This window comes from Monodelphis domestica, chromosome 4 (genome assembly GCF_027887165.1).
Source record: "Monodelphis domestica isolate mMonDom1 chromosome 4, mMonDom1.pri, whole genome shotgun sequence".
Lineage (NCBI taxonomy): Eukaryota > Metazoa > Chordata > Mammalia > Didelphimorphia > Didelphidae > Monodelphis > Monodelphis domestica.
This window is the reverse complement of record NC_077230.1, coordinates 332,723,138-332,740,298: the sequence shown is the minus strand read 5'-3', so window position 1 is coordinate 332,740,298 and position 17,161 is coordinate 332,723,138. Positions and strand designations below refer to the sequence as shown.

The 17,161-nt window shown below is 39.3% G+C and overlaps 1 protein-coding gene across 1 annotated transcript in view; it reads left to right on the top strand.

The window, feature by feature from the left end:
• The first annotated feature begins 1,725 nt into the window (after positions 1–1,725).
• PCF11 (PCF11 cleavage and polyadenylation factor subunit) overlaps positions 1,726–17,161 on the top strand; it is a 32,919-nt gene continuing 17,483 nt past the window's right edge. Inside the window, exons 1-5 of the mRNA XM_007490882.3 lie at positions 1,726–2,233; positions 6,149–6,274; positions 8,346–8,534; positions 9,198–9,392; positions 15,432–16,555. Of these exons, the coding sequence (XP_007490944.1) occupies positions 2,042–2,233; positions 6,149–6,274; positions 8,346–8,534; positions 9,198–9,392; positions 15,432–16,555 (1,826 nt within the window). The 5' untranslated portion in view covers positions 1,726–2,041. The remainder of the gene's footprint in view (positions 2,234–6,148; positions 6,275–8,345; positions 8,535–9,197; positions 9,393–15,431; positions 16,556–17,161) is intronic.

The following is a 17,161-nucleotide window of genomic DNA, read 5'->3' as shown; positions in this document are numbered from 1 at the left end:
ACTTTTCACTTACAAGTTTAGAAAGCATCACAAAGGATAAACCCGATGTCAAAATTAAAAAACAAAACAAAACAAACACATTCACCTGAAGAATACGGAGGACTATAAGGAAATTGCACGGGAAACCCAGAATTTCGGCAGACTATTAACTCTGACCATGATGTCAAAATACGCTAGCAATGGTGACCCAAAAACTCAGAGTTCAAACCGGTAACTTCGCTCTCTATCCCATCGTATTTTTTGTCTTCAGTGAGTGACAAGTCAGCTACACCCCGTCTCCCCTTTCCCCCCTTCAATCTTTGGTTTCAGTTTCCCATTCCCGAGCTAAGACAAGGAAGGGGGAAATAAAAATATAGGAAATGCTCATGATACACAAGTCTTGAAATGCTTCAATCGCTCTTCTAGAGCAGTTCCCTCCCGGGATCAACAAAGTAGCTTTTACTATGCAGAAGTGTAGCTTAAGAAGGGAAACAATGAAGCGTGCTGCAGGCAATTAACCCTAGAGAGGGAATTAACTGGGAGAGCCAGACTTTTCCTCTCGGAACTAACACTGGTAACTTCTCCATTTTAGGGAAGGGAAGAAAGAAAAAAAGCTTCCTGGTATATTAGGCAGCAGCACTTCAAGGACTTGAAAGTTTGACGTCTTTTTTTTTTTTATGGGGGTGGGGGAGGTGGGACAGCTCTGTAGTTCAATTTTCTATCGTTGACACCCAACATCAAGGAATCCTAGAGACCTGGGCTAGGAGCCCCCAAAGTCAGGCCACACGGGAACAGATGAATGCACATTAATGTCCTTCCCCCGCACTTTTCGCTCGGCATAACTGAGAGCCCTTGTGACTGCTGCCCTTCCGTGCGGAGTAAACAGTGACGAAGCCGTTGGCCCCGGGTGCTCGATGCCAATCGCGAGGGTGGGGGGAGCCCACTGGATTCCCCTTAGAACTGGACAGACGCCCTCCCGGGTTAAGCGGTGCCCCTCCGTTGCCAGCCAGTCCCCTGAGACTCAGAAGTACAGGCTACATAAGGAGAAAGTCCGTGCATTTCCCCCCTCTTTTTGAAGGTGGTGGTGTGCAGGGGGAGGGACTTTTCAGCTGCAGGAGAGAGATATCTGCCTCCAACCCTATGCCCCCGGGCGGGCGCGGGCGGGGGCGGCACTGGTGCGGTGGCCGCAACAGCCGTTGCAAACTGGCCCTGCGGCCTCGGTGCATCAAGAGACGTGAGGAGCGTGGACTAAACCTGCAGCCCGGTCCGAAAAGGCCCTCCCTCCTCTCCCACACTAAGCTATAGCTTTCCCCAAGCTGAGGGGAGGGTGGGTGGATGAATAACCATTGGTGCCAGCGCAGGCTGTGGGAAGGGGAGGGAAAAAGGGCCGAGACTAGGCCACGCAGCTACTCAAACTGGTTAGGTGAGGCTGCTGGGCTGGCCCCTCGGAGGGCGAATGGGCCTCTCTGAATGGGTTGTTATGGTAACAAATGACCGAACAGTCTTGTACAAACCGACCAATGAGAAGAGATGTCTCTTACACTCCACCTTGTTGGTCGGAGTTGCGAAAGTCCCTATTAGAGGCTGGAGTCGCGGAGGAAGGAGGCGGTGCGACGACGTCTTGTGAGGGGGAGGGGTACTTTCTGTCGTTCTCGCGGAATATCCAATCAGGACTAGGTATCCTGCCGGAGCCCGCCCCCTTTCTGAGCGTCTCCCCTCCCCCTCGTTCATTTCGCACGACGCAGCGGTTGGGAACAGAGACATATTCGGAGCTGGAGCCGCCACAGCCGCCGCCATTTTGTGTCTGTGGAGAAAGAAGGAGCAGCGGCGGCGAGTGAACTAGGCAGAAACCCCCTCCCCCACCCCGTGCGACGGCGGCGGTTCCCACCCGAGGCTCCCCCCTGGTGTCGTCCCTAACCCCCCCCTCCGTGGTCAGCATGTGGTAAAGCCGGAGCCGCGAGTGACCCGTCGAGAGGAGGAAGAGGAGTCGCGAGGGAGGCGGGGTAGCGGGCGGCGGCGGCGGCGACAGCTGCGGCGGATCTCGGAGGGGGGCCGCGGCGCGATGTCGGAGCCGGCGCCGGCCGAGGCCGGTACCGCGGGGGCCCGGGAGGACGCCTGTCGGGATTATCAGTCGTCCCTGGAAGACCTGACCTTCAACAGTAAACCGCACATCAATATGCTGACCATTCTGGCTGAGGAGAACCTGCCTTTCGCCAAGGAGATCGTCTCCCTCATCGAGGCCCAAACCGCCAAGGTTTTTATACACCCCGCAGCCTCCTATTCTTCTAATACCCTAATACTAGTGTCTGCCTCATCCCAGGTCCCACTCTGATCCAAGGGGGACAGTCTCTTCCCTCTCCCCCCCACCTCCGCTCAGGCTCATACACGCAGCATGGCGGGGCCTGTCCCCGGGGAAGGGAGGGGGGCGGCGGGCGGGGGAGGGTGGAGCCCCACTTCCGCTTACCAGCACCCCATTCAGACCTCTCCTATTCTATACATCTATCTCTCGGATGGACCTTGGTCGGGGTGGGGTCGGGGGGCAGTTCCACTTCACGCTGGGAAACTAAGAGCTAAAATGCAACGTTTAGTTTTATGCAGTGGGAGTGGGTTCATCTCCCATCTCATCACACGATCCCCCCTTTCTGGTAATGGTGCTTTGGGACCTGGGAGGAGGTGAAAAGGGACTTGGGAGTGAGCTGGTGGGGAGGGTAGGGGGGGGTATAGGGCAATTGGCCCCCGAGTGGAGCAGCCTCTTGTAAGAGCCCAACATGGCGCCTGAAAGGCACATGATGCGAAGGGGAAGAGAGGAGGATCCACTCCCTGCCAGCCAGGCAGCTGCTCACACCCGTCAACCCCATATTGGGGTGGGGGTGGCTAGAGTATACCTTTTGGCACTCATCTCTCCTATTGGAGAATTTAAGATACCCACAGATTATGAGAAATTGGAAAAAAATCTCCCCCCAAGCTTTTGGGATCCTAATTGTAGGGGGAGGGGCAAGAACAGACCTTAATATATGCCTTGTTATAAAGTGTTCCTAAAAAGTGTAGTTCCTGATTTTTTTTCCTCTTCCTTAACTGAAGGTTTACATAATCACCCATCAGCGGAGGTGATCTTTTGTGCCACTTTTTTATTTGGCTATAGTCTTCCTATTCTGTGGACCTTATTGGTGGGAGTGGGAAGAGTCTGAGTGATGTCATTTAAGTAGTTACTGTTAAATTTTAGATTTTACAAAAGTGAGAGATAATATAGCCTCCCAGTGTCAGTTTTAAAAGTAATTTTCAACCCTGTATTTATGGTCTAGTTTTTCCTAGTTAATGTTAGTGACTACCGTTATACAGGATGAGCTCTCCTCTCAGTAGAGAGAACTCCTTTAAAAGGCCACTTTTAACAACAACCACCAAAATATTGTCTAGAGACGGTTTCTGTCTAGTGTAAAATGAGTGGTCTGACTTTTTTAAATAAATGGTTTTGAAATGTGTGACTGGTATTATAAAATTTGTGAATAAAACATATAAAATATGTATTTGTCTTTTTTATTTACCATTGTAAGGTGTAGAATCTGTTTTCAAGCCTTATTTTTAAATATGTGGTTGTGTGTTTAAAACGAAATTTAAATTCCGTGACTTGGGGTTCATTCTTCCTTTAGGTTCCAATCTTTCCAGCAACTAAGTGTTCCAGTGCTACACTTTTTCAGATGGCCCTTTTCAGCCCTTAATTTAGAGGGGACAAGAAAGCAGTGAGCATTTTTTTTTAAATGAAGGCCCCAACATGCTAACAATTTGACAGCTAAAATACAAATATTTCAGGGTCTGAAATTTTGTTTTCATGTGGATAGCCTGTATGCAACAACTGTTTGTTTTTCTTTGGCCACAGGAAGGATTGAAAATACCAAAACATTGCAGACAGGTTAAAATTCCCTTAGTTAATGAAGTTCCTTTCTTTATCTTGATATCACAGACACCAATGGGACTTGAAGACTAAAATATTTTAGCCTTATTGAAGACCTAGCTCTTAATTTGAATTTGAATGCTCTTTTTAATTACTGAAACCTTAGTTTGCTTTGTGTTTTTTTTTTAAGTGATCTGTCAATTTTACTTTCCAAATAGCCTGATTTTGTAGCTCAAGTTGACACTTAAAGAAATGGTTTGGATGGATCCGGAGGACCTTCAAGAACTGGAAAATTAACCCCCCCAAATAGTAACCACATTAAAACATCTAGTTTGTGGACAAATACACAGTGGTAAAATAGATGAACAGAGAGCTCTTGGGGCTGAGTGATAATATGAGAGTCGTGAGTGAGTTTACTACACTTTTCCCGATTAAAGCCAGTTTGAGGAAAAGCTGTAAGGTCTTCATTCTGCCACAGTTTTGGAATCTGTCTTAATGAGGGTTGGGTTGGTTGAGGGTGAAGGGAGGGATGGATGGATGATGTTTCATTTTAGTATCAAAGTGGTTTGGTTTTGCCCTCAGGGAGAATTGTATCCTTATTTTGTAGAATCACAGAACTATTAAACTTGAAATTCAGTTTTCACATATACTTTGACCCCTACCATAAGACAGCCTTAACTACAAATGACTGACTGTGTTTGTTACATAAAAAGACTCCACCTACTTTATATACTGCTTACATACACAACAATAGAAGTAGCATTCTGGACAGATTTTGGTTTTAAAATGATGACCTCAGTACCTCTTCACCAGGTTATGAAAACAAGGATTAAAATGGTATAGCAATGCTTTTTAAGGGTAAAGACACATCCATAAAGTATTTGACATGTTTGATACTTGGCTATGGTTTATCAAAGCAGTGGCCTTGTGGACCTTAAAAAAAAAAGCCAGTTAGGGCTTGAAGGAAACATTCCATGCAAAGTTATTCAGTTTCTTTAGCCAAATTCAGTGGTACAGGCATTAAATAATATATATATAAAAAGCAAGAGCACTTCCACACACTTGTATGGGCAGTTGGTTTTGTGAAATAAAGTTGGCATTGTGTTCAAGAGTTGTGAGCCCTACCCTAGCTACACTTAGCTAGGGGAAAGGTTGCTGGGGATTTGAGAAAACTTGGACACTTGGAGGGTGGGGTAAGGTGGTGGTAACTGGGAATGACTTAAGGTTTTTAACCATGGGGGATCCTATGGAATTGAGGAGTATAATCAACACACAATTTGTATGGTTTGCCTTTTCTAATGCTCCTCAACAAGTCTGTGTACCTGCTGATGCTTTCTGGAAGTTTGCTGTGCCTTCTGCTACTAAAAGCCAATGAGTGGGTAGGCATTGCAATTGAACTGGGCAACAGCAATTCTTTTGCCTTGGAAGCCCTAACAGTACCAACATCACTACACTGACTGCACAAATTTAGATTCAGTGGTTTGTGCATGTCAAAGAAAAAAAAAACAGCTCGACGGAATGTACATCCCATGAAGAGCATCTTCGGTGCAAATCGTGGTTGCCAGTGTCAAGTTCAACCTGACTTACATGACTCAACCTGCTGCTTGATCCTGTTTTTCTTGTATCAGTAACAAACCCCCCAACTTGCTGCATGTTTTACATGCAGTTTAAAAAGTGATTTGTCATTAGCCTGAGATGTGAAACCTTCCTGAGTCTTCTGATTCATTAGGACTGTAAAATAATTCTAGCCCTTTCCCAGTGTGACTTAATAGGAAACAAAGGCTACATAGATTTCAACATATAAAATAATGCCTACTGAAGTTACCTTGGGCTTTCTGCCAGAAATCTGAATTCTGTTATTTCATGAAGCCTAGGCACACTATTTTGAGTTTGTGTGGGTCATGAAACAACACTTTTGGGTTCCAGCAGAAGAGAATTAATGGTATTTTTTTTTTGGCCACTCTCAACCTCATTTTCTCCCACTTTAAAAACACAGTTTACTACCACATGAACCTGAAACAGCATTGTGTCCAGTAATTACATTCATGATTGCACTTTTTTCCCTTCTCAGTAATTGAGTTTGTTTTGTCTGCTCCACAAATGTCAGTGTAAGAGAAACTAATTGAACATTTGAGCTTCATATAGATTAATGTCAACCCAGTGGTACTTAGTATCAACCAAAAATAGGTCTGTATTTGTGGGTTTGGAAATTCATTTGCAAACAATATAAAAATGATATTTCCTTATACTAAACTTCTCAGTTTCTTTTTATTACTTCAGGCTCCTTCTACAGAGAAGCTCCCTGTTATGTATCTTATGGATTCCATTGTGAAGAACGTTGGAAGAGAGTATCTTACTGCCTTTACTAAAAACCTAGTTGCAACATTTATTTGTGTGTTTGAAAAGGTATATATGCATTTAGAAACATTCTGAATTTTTATAAAAAATGTTCCAGATTAAATAAATATTTGTTATTGTGTTGGGTTTTCTTGGGTGGATAAATGTTTGGTTCTTTAAATTTTTTTCTTTTCTCATTTACTGCTTAAAAAAGAAGTGGTTAGAGTTAATTTCTAGGAGTTAACAGTCAAAGACAGTTTACTTTCAGAATTATTTTCAATACCTTTGCATTGATCAATATTTCAAATTTGTTGTTTTGTCACTTGGAATATGCACAGGGATGACTTGAGTCAAAAATAAGTTAAATAATTTGTTAGTGGTGGTAGATTGTTGAATATACCCTACCTAAGCATTGGTCCAGTATTACTGAGTTTTTTGGTAGTCAGAAATGACTTGTCTATTACTTTCTGCAAGTAAAGGTATCCTAGCTGGGTTATGCTTGAGTTTAAGATATTAGTTTATCCTCCTGTATTATACAGTCCTTTTTTTCTTAGTATTTTAGATAAAGTTTTTGGGGGTGTTGGTTCTATGGATATGAAGTTGTCTGGAATACTTCCTTAGTATTTTGTATCAAGTATAGTTTATACAGTATTTAAAATGTTGAGGAAGAATGAGTAAAGGTGATTGAATTCGCTTAGGTAAATTCCCTGACGGTTTCAAATGAGCCTGTGTATCTTTGAACACATGTGAGAATTGAATTTTGGACATACCTTGTGTTCTGTTTCTTGCTAAGGAAATAAGTTTCTTTTTATGTTTTTATAGTCGTAGTTATCTGGAGAAATACTAATTTGGGATTGGGTTTATAGAATCAAATAGTTTAAGTTTTCAGTGTTAGATTTTATATACATGTTACAATTTAATACTTGGGAGTTAATAGGAAATTTGGAGGCTTAAGGGAAGTACCAATTATAGTATATACTGAATTGCTTTGAAAATGAACATTTGAGGAAAAAAAAAGGCGTTTCTGACCATTATTAGTATCTAGCTCAGGTTTTTGTTAAAGGATAAGAGAGTCAAGTTTGGGTGCTGAGAAGAAGGATCCACACTGCTTTTAAAATAAAGATGTTATGCCTGTTAACATTTTCATGTGTCATCAACCTTCAGTTTAAATTCATTTAGATCTTTAGGGTAGATTAACGTGTTTTTTCATAGTTGATTCCAATAAGTAGAGTTGTCCAATACATTTTTAAGTAATTTATAATAATCGATGTTAAAAGATTCAAATTACCATTGACTTTTTGATTATTCAGAGGCTGATAATCTGGGTTGTGGAAATTCCAGGACCCATGATGTCTCTTCTAGCTGCTAGATAATTTTGACTTCTAAATACTTAATAGCACTTACAAAGTGGATAAGTAAAATAAAATGTAAAAATAAAGCTTAATTAATTTGGTTATGTCTTAGCATGATTTTAGAAATTGTCTTAGGTTTAGGTTATGGATTTTCATTATAATGCTAACCTTTTATTAAACAAATAATGGAGAACTGGCTGAGATAATTATTGCCTTAACTTTTACTGTCCTTTTCTGAGAAACCTTGTAATAGGAAGTGTCATCTCTGAAAGAGATTTAAATTCAAATGTGTAAATGCACTGTGCAAGCGGTTGGAATAGTCTTAATTCCATCCCAGATAGTGACCATTTAAAGGTTTTAAAATGTAAGCATTTTGATACACTGGATTCTGATACACCTTTTTCTTGTGACTTTGGATTGCTGCACATGAAAAAGTCATTTTAGGGCCGAAGTAAAGCTTTCAGAGTATTATACCTAATAAATGGGAAACTTGTACTGGGAATAATAGTGCTATTTTAAATTACAGAGTTATAAAAAGATTAAATTTGTCTTGAATGAGAGCCAGTAGTTATTAACAACTTGAGCTTTGCCAGTTTACTTTTCTTGGAGGAGAAAAAACTATTAAAATTCAGTTTGAAAATTAAATATTAATTACGATTCTATATATCCATAGGAAAAAAGCATACATAACATGGAGTAGTTTAGCAATTCAGGAGGATTAATTGCATTTTGTGTATAAAACTTTTTATAGTAACTTAACATGCAATAGAACTGTTCTGTTGTTCTAGGTGGATGAAAATACTAGGAAAAGTTTATTTAAATTACGCTCCACATGGGATGACATTTTCCCTTTGAAGAAACTTTATGCCTTGGATGTCAGAGTTAATTCATTAGATCCTGCTTGGCCAATTAAGCCTCTACCCCCCAATGTGAATACTTCTAGCATCCATGTGAATCCTAAATTTTTAAATAAATCGGTAAGTTTTCATATGAAGGCTACATAGTTAACATTCTTGTCACTAGTTTTATTTTTCTGCTGTAAAATTATTGAAATAAAACCAGAATACAGTACTCTAAATCTGTTAAATTGAAAAGGAAAGAACTTTAATAGTTTGTCTTTTAGTTGGCATAATGTTTTTTTAATTTAATTTTCACTAAGACCTTTCTCTTCCACTTTCTTCTCTTCCTGTCATCATCCATTGAGAAAGAAAAACAAAGCTTATAAACATGTGTAATCAAGCAAAATAAATTTCCACATTGGCTAAGTCCAAAAAACTGTCTTGATCTGTACCTGAATCTCCTCTCAGGAGAAGGGAGAATGTTTCATGTTGAGACCTCTAGAACTGTCATTGGTCTTGATGAGAGTTCCCAAGTCTTTCGGTGTTTCTCTTTATAATTTTATTGTACAAATTGTAACTTTTTTTTACCTTTTGCAGATTTGAAATGGTTAGATGTTTTAGAACATACCTGAAAATACTGTTAAGGTTTTTTAAGTGAGATACTTTAAAGCTGACAATTTAGCCATTCAATTTATTTCACAAGGTGTTAAGAATTTTAATGAGTTAATATATTTTTGAGCTATGTTTTAAATTCCAGGGTAGCTATAATATATTTTTTCTTTTTACATTATTCTTTTATAGCCTGAAGAACCTCCTACACCTAGCACAGTGGTCAGTTCCCCTGGAATCTCCACTCCTCCAATTGTCCCTGATATCCAAAAGAATTTGACCCAAGAGCAACTGATAAGGCAACAGCTGCTGGCAAAGCAAAAACAGTTGTTAGAACTTCAGCAGAAAAAATTGGAGCTGGAGCTGGAACAAACTAAGGCACAACTGGTAAGTAGGAGAGATGTTATATGTGTCCCAAAGCTTCTTCTTCTAAGTCTAATCCTTCCCTCAAAGGAATCTATTTTGTATGTGGTCATTGTTGGCTGTTGTTTTTTAATCAGTATACCTTAATTATTTGCATACAACTTCAAATTTTTTTTGTCTTAAATGATTTAACAAATGATGATACATTATTTATTAAAGTAATTTAGTTTTCTTCCCCCAAAGCAATTTAATTACTGCATGAGTATACCTAATTATTATAATATCCTTAATAATTATGTTTATAGGATTTGTTTCCAGAGTGAATTCTATTGTTCGTATTTTTGGTATTGTAAAGCTAAAAATCTTGAAAGTAAGCTTGAATGTTGACTTCATCTTCACAATTCTAATATCACAATTCTAATATCTAGTTGAGAAAAATCCTGCCTTTTCTAGTATCTAACTATTATCTAGCTAACTATTATCTAGCATCTAATAACTAACAACAACAATAATAGCGTCTAACATTTATATAGCATTTGCTGTGTGCCAGGTACTGTGTTAAGCACTTTACAAATATCTCATTTGATCTTCACGACTCTGGGAGAGAGGAGCTCTTATCCCTATTTTACAGTTGAGGAAACTGAGGCAAATGGGTTAAGTGACTTACCCAGAGTCACAGAGCTAGTAAATTACTGAGGGTGAATTTGAACTGACTCTTAATCCATCCAAGGCTCCAAGGCTCCAAGGCTCTAAGGCTCCAAGCCTGACTGACTACACCCATTGCGCCATCTAGCTGCTTTCTTCAAAAACTTTATAAAAGATTTGAGATCTTTAAAATGGTTGCTTTGGTAGTATTGATCTTTAGATAAGTTAAGTTTTGATACTCTAGAAAGCATGTAAATCACATTTTTCTTATATATTCTAGAAAATGTTGGTATATTCTTATCCTTTTATAAGCTTTAATTCTGTGTAGTTCTAGAAGGAGGGTCTCAAAGCCACTGTGCTATGAGGAAACAGTAACAGGTCTCTGAATAGATTCTGGCCCAATTCTGGCCGCACATAATTATGAACTGTTTCTGAAATAGGCTGCCTCTCCAAACACTTTCTAGCTGTGTGCCCCCTCCCCTCCCAGACACTTAACCCCAATTGCCTAGACTTTGTCTTTCTGTCTTAGAATTGTTACTATGACAGAAAGTAATAGTGTTTTTTAAATAGTTATTTACTGCTACTTGTTTTTTTTTTTAGGGATGAAGACTTTAAGAAAGGGGCAGCTAAGTGGTTCAGTGGATAGAGAGCCAGGCCTGTAATCAGTGGGTGTCCTGGATACAAATCTGTCCTTATATATTCTTGTGTTTACCCTGGGTAGGTCACTTAACCCCAAGCCTAGCCCTTTCTGCTCTTCTCTCTTGTAATCAATACCTAGTATCAAGTTTCAGGCAAGAAAGAAAGGGTTCAAAAGACTTTAAAGATAGGGCCAGCAGTAGTAGTGGGACTATATCTGTATTGGCTAGTTTTATTTGTATGGCTTATTTGAGCACTCAATTTTAGACCTAGAAACTATTTTGTTTGTCAGAATGTAGCTCATAATCACAGAATATGTTTTTTGGGTGTAGTGAGGCAAAAAAAATGTTGGAGTAGTAGAGGAAACATTTTCTCTGCTTTTTATCATTGGTTACTTGGTGAGGCAGGGGAACCAAAAAGGGGAGACTTGGGCCTATAATGGTAAGTAGGTCTTAGTAGAGTTGACCTTAGAATCAGGATGATCTTGGTTTCAAGTTCCCTTTCTGACACATTTGACTGTATGCCCTAAGCAAGTCTCCTAACTTCTTACTGCCTCAGGTAAATTTCTCAAGACTAAAAACTGCAAAAGAATTATTGACTTCTGTTGAGGAGGGAGGGTGTTTGACAGAATTATAGAAACTGACAGTTGGAAGGAAACATAGTGACTGTCTAGACAAATCTTTAGGTTCATCCAACTTCAGCTTGAAGACTTACTTGGAGGGAGAATCTACTACTTTACCAACTCTTTAGGCATTGTTTAGCTCTTAAGAGTGGCTCTGTGTTGTGATAACTTCAAGTACATGCAAACAGATGTCATGTACCTGAGTTATGTACCATGCCCAGTTCTTTCAACCATTTCTTATAAAACAGGTATTCAGGGCCCTACATCACTCTCATTACTAACTTCTGGACATTCTCTACTTTTCGATAACTTCCTTAAAACTGATGCCCAGAACTGAAGATAGATAATACACTAGAAGGAATGTAGTGATGGAAGTCTATAGTGATGCTTCCTTATCTTGGAAGTTATACCTGCCTCTGCCCTGCTTAAGATTATATTCACCTTTTTGGCTGTCACATCATTTGCTTCATATTGAGTTTGCAGCTTACAAGACTAAGCAGAAAAGGAGTAAAGGTTAGGCAATTAGAATTAAATGCTCTGCTCAGGGTCACATAGCTAGAAAGTATCTGAGGTCAGATTTGAGCCCAGGAACTCCTGACTCTTGGCTAACTGCCTCTCTCTTATTCCTGTTAGGTTGATTTATTTTATTTTTTTTTTTTACTTACTTGCAAGAGATTACCTATCCCTATTGAATTTCTTTTTATTAGATTCAGCTCAGATGCTCCTCTTGTCTAGATCTTTTTAGATCCTGTCTTGCAGGATGTTGGTATTCTCAGCTTTGCATCACCTACAAATTTGGTGAACATATGTCTGCTTATATCCCAGGTTATTGATAAAAATCTGAACAGCAGAAGACCATAAATTCCAGGAGAGACTTCTCTATAGAGATTAACTGCCACTAACAATTATTTTTTGAATCTAGTCATTCACTCAGTTCTGGATTCAACTGACTATTATTTTCTACTCCATATCTTTTCAGCTTGTTTACAAACAATATGAGACACTTAATCAAAAGCTTTTCTGAAATTTAGATATATTATATCTAAAACATTTTCTTCATCTATAGTATGATCCTGTCAAAAAAGAAAAATGAGTTTAGCATTTATCTTTTTTTTTTAAACCTTTACCTCTGTCTCAGAATCTTTGTATTAGTTCCAAGGTAGAAGAGTAGTAAGGGCTAGGTAATGGGGGTTGTGACTTGTCCAGCATCACATAACTAGGAAGTATCTGAGGCCAGAGTTGAACTGAGGACCTAGCTCTCTTATCTATTCACTGAGCCACCTACCTTGCTCTTTGCATAATACTTTCTTGAATGAAGATAGGTTGACTATTTATAGTCAAGATTCCTTTTCCTCCCAGTCATTTCTTTAATCTCAGTTAGATTTTTCCTAGGAGTGAATATAAAGTTTATGGGCCTCTAATTTATAGACTTTTTTCCTTTCCTTTCCTTTTTTTTTTTAAATCCTTACCTTCCATCTTAGAATCAGTATTGATTTCAAGGTAGAAGAGCATAAGGGCTAAGCAATGGGGGTTAATTGACTTGGCCAGGGACACACAGCTAGGAAGAGTGTCTGAGGTCATATTTGAACCCAAGATCTCCTGTCTCTGGGTCTGGCTCTCAATCCACTGAACCACTTAGCTGACCCCAGGTCCTTTGAGTTTCTGAAAGTAAGAGTCTCCAGTGAGAGTCTTTGCATAATCTGTTGTCACTTAATCATGTTCTAGGCCAGTGATGGCAAACCTTTTAGAGATTGTGTGCCACTGCCTCTGTCCCCCCAGAGATCCTGTGCCATTCCCCTCCTACCCAGACTAAGTGCTGCATGTGCCCCATACCCTCCTCTCTCCCCTTACCCCACACAGGGGAGGGAGGAAGTGCTCCCATTGGGCTTCTAGGCAGAGGGGTGGGTGATGCGAATAAAGGTCTTCATGCATGGTGTTGAGGGGGAGGGAGGGGAGGAGTGTTTCTGCCTTTCTAGTAACAAACTTTGGCCTGGTGACAGCGAGTTCTCTGTGCCCTCTCTGGCACTTGTGCCATAGGTTCACCATCATGGTTTGAGGCACTCCAAGCCAAAGGTTCTATTTCTTTAATCCTCCTTTTCCCTCCAGTATAGCTTAACATAACAAAAGCTTTTCATTTTTTGCCCTTTATTTACCTCAACACTCTTTGTTTATTCTGAGCTTTAGCATTCCTGATATTATTTTACAAGACAGTACCAGTTTCTTTTCTTTTTTTTTTAAACCCTTACCTTCCCTCTTGGAATCAATACTGTGTATTGGCTCCAAGGCAGAAGAGTGGTAAGGGCTAGGCAATGGGGGTCAAGTGACTTGCCCAGGGTCACACAGCTGGGAAGTGTCTGAGACCAGATTTGAACCTAGGACCTCCCGTCTCTAGGTCTGGCTCTCAATCCACTGAGCTACCCAGCTGCCCCCGCACCAGTTTCTTATAATCATCTTCTGTTGGCTTGCATTACATCTCCATTTTCTGCACATTTCTTTTTTGAAATCTAGGTTGATAATTCCTTTTTTTTAATCCACATTGGTCATGTCAGAAAAAAAATCACATTTTTCCCTCACAGGAATTGTTGGCCTGTATGCAGTCTTCAGAATTTATTTTTATAACAGGATTACAAAATAAGTAGTGAAAGTCTGACCATAACCTACTCACCACAAATAGTAAATTCTATTTACTATTGTAAAGTGGCTCCTTACTAGTGAATTCTTTCATTTTTAAAGAGCTTTATAACCTGGTCTTTTCCTTTCTTTCTAGTCTTCTTCCTAAGTCTTATTCCCTTCCATATGCTCTGCAGTCCAGTGATATCCTGACTTTCTTGGTGCTTCTCAAATCAGACATTATCATCTTTTTAAAAACTCTTTTTGTTTTATTGATTATAAGGCAGAAAAGTGGTAAAGGTTATAAGCAGTGGGAGTTAAGTGACTGGTCACACAGCTAGGAAATGTCTGAGGTCAAATTTGAACCTAGGGCCTCCCATATCTAGGTGTGGCTCCGAATCTACTGAGCCACGTAGGTGCCTCCCAGATATATTCTTGAATGTTTTCATGGACTTTCCCTTCCCTTTTTATTTATGACTCTTGGTTTCTTTAAGTCTCAGCTAAAGTTATGCTTTTTGGAAGCATTCTTTCATGGTCCTTCTTTATATCAGTACCTTTATGTTGAGATGATCACCATCTTATCCTATATTTATCTTGGTTGTATGTTGTCTCCTATATTTATCTTGGTGTTGTATGTTGTCTCCTTCATTAGACTGAACTTTTTGTAGCAAAGACTGTTTTTGGCTTTCCTTTGTATCCTTAGCACTTAGCACAGTGCATTCATTGTACATAGCAGATCCTTAATAATTGTTGTTTGGCTTAAGGGGGGAGTGTTGTGGATACAGTTAACTAGATTTTAGCAAAGTTTTTGGTAAAATATCCCTCATTTTTTGTGGAGAAGATGGAGAGATAATTAAGCATATCCCATCTTTTCTGGTCTGACTTCCTCTGAATCATTTGACTACATGAGATCCTACCCATATTTCCTCTGAACCCTTTGAAATCTGCTTTTCCAAAACCTAGGGTTCATGTCAGGCTATTCTTGGATTTCATGTTCTCTGTTTACAGACTAGAGTGAAGCAGTCACTTTCTTCCCTTATCCCCATCATTTCTATTCTAGCAGCCTCCCTGTTGGTGAATTTCTCTTTTTTGATTATTCTTCATCTTTTGAAGGATTTTATTATTACTGAGACAAGTTAAGGTTATTCTGCTTTTGGCAGAGAACTCTGCAGCAGATGTTTGGAAAATCCACATCATGCTTTGCCAGGCTTGTGATGTTTCCCAAATTCCTCATCTTTTTCTCTTTCTGACCAAATGATCTTCTGTGGTATACTTGGTAACAACTAATTCACAGGGAGCCCACTACATTGAGAAATTACAAGTTGGCTCAAAAAAAAAAAAGTAAAAGACTTCTTTATTTCCTTTGCAACCCCTTGGTTAACACATTGCTATGCATGGTGTTAGGTATTCAGTGATTATTGTGTAGATGAATAAATTGGACTGAGGTTATTTATTATGTGAATATTTGTTTTCTCTAGTTTCAGGTTTCTTAACAGCCAGTTTGCAATTTTTACAATGTTTATATGGTAAAAATTTGTTTATTTTTTCAGGCAGTTTCTCTTAGTGTTCAGCAAGGGGCAACTAACATAGTTCCTGGATCAGCACCTTCCAAATTACTTGTTTCGCAAATTCCACCTATGGCAGTTAAAGCTTCTCATCAGGTTTCTGTACAGCCTGAAAAGAGTCGCCCCTCTTCATCCTCATCCTCACAGCTACAGGATATGAAAGTGACAAACAGAGATCCCCGTCTTAATCGGATAAGCCAACATTCTTCTCATGGTAAAGAACAAAGTCACAGGAAAGACTTTCTAGTGAATACAATGAATCAATCTGATATCAAGGCAAATAAATCTATACCTACTGATAAACAGAACTCATCAAAGCAAGAAAAAAGTAAATCAAGTGAAAAAATCACAAAGAAAGAACTAGACCAGTTAGATACTAAGTCCAAATCTAAATCTCCTTCACCTTTGAAAAACAAATTTTCTCATACAAAAGATGTAAAAAATCAGGAATCTGAAAGTCGAGGGGTCCCTGAAATGAGCAAAAGAGATCCACGATTAAAAAAACACCTCCAGGATAAGCCTGATGGCAAAGATGATGACTCAAAAGAGAAGAGAAAGTCTTCAGAAAAAAAAGATAAAGAAGAGCATATGAAGTCATCTGAACATAGACTCACTGGAGGTAGAAATAAAATTATAAATGGCATAGTACAAAAACAAGAAGCTGGTGCTGACGAATCAGAAAAACAAGGGACAAAAACAGGAAGATCAAGTACTAGAAAACGATCACGATCACGATCTCCCAAGTCTCGATCACCAATTACGCATTCTCCAAAAAGGAGAGATAGGCGCTCACCTAAACGAAGGCAAAGAAGCATTTCTCCTTCTACTTCTACACCTAAAACTGGAAAGCTACGTCAATCAGGAATTAAGCAGTCACATGTAGAAGAATTTACACAGGCTTCTCGTGATGAAAGAAATTCTAATAAGAGAAGTGCTAAGCAGGACACCCGAGATCCTAGGCGAGTAAAAAAGACTCAAGAAGAGAGACCACAAGAAACTGTAAATCAGCATTCTACAAAATCAGGGTCGGAACCAAAGGAGAATGTAGAAAATTGGCAAAGTTCTAAGTCTACAAAAAGATGGAAATCTGGTTGGGAGGAAAATAAAAGGTAAGTTATTATACTTTAATAAGAAATGTGCATATGTATATGTTCTTAGACTGATAAACATAACATATACAGTTTTACTCAGTCATTAGGCATTTATTAATGTGTTCTAGGCGCTATATACTATGTATTAAGGGGATACAAAGATGAAAGTGAAATAGTTCCTGCCTTTGAGGTCATTCTAGCGGAAAACGTGCATATATAGGCACATGTAAAATAGTTTTAAGGTAATTTTGACAGGAAGACATTGTAGGAAGAGGAGGAGGAGATATATGAAAGACCTTTTGTAGAAGATGAGATTTGAACTAAGTCTTGAAGGAAGTCATAAAAGGAAGGAAGACAGAGTTTGTGAATTTCATAGAATAATAGAAAAGCTTAGAAAAGGTAGATGTAGAGTACCATGTATGGAGAACAACAAGGTAGTTTGGCTGGATCATATTGTATGTATATAGCCATGTATATAATGGGTAATTAGACTGTCAGGTGTGATGGGACCAAGGTTTTGAAGGGCTTTTAAATATCCAACCAAGGAGCTTATTTTTATATCTAGATGAAAGGATTTTTAAACATAGTCCTCAGGATATTACTTAATTAAAAAAAAAATTTTTT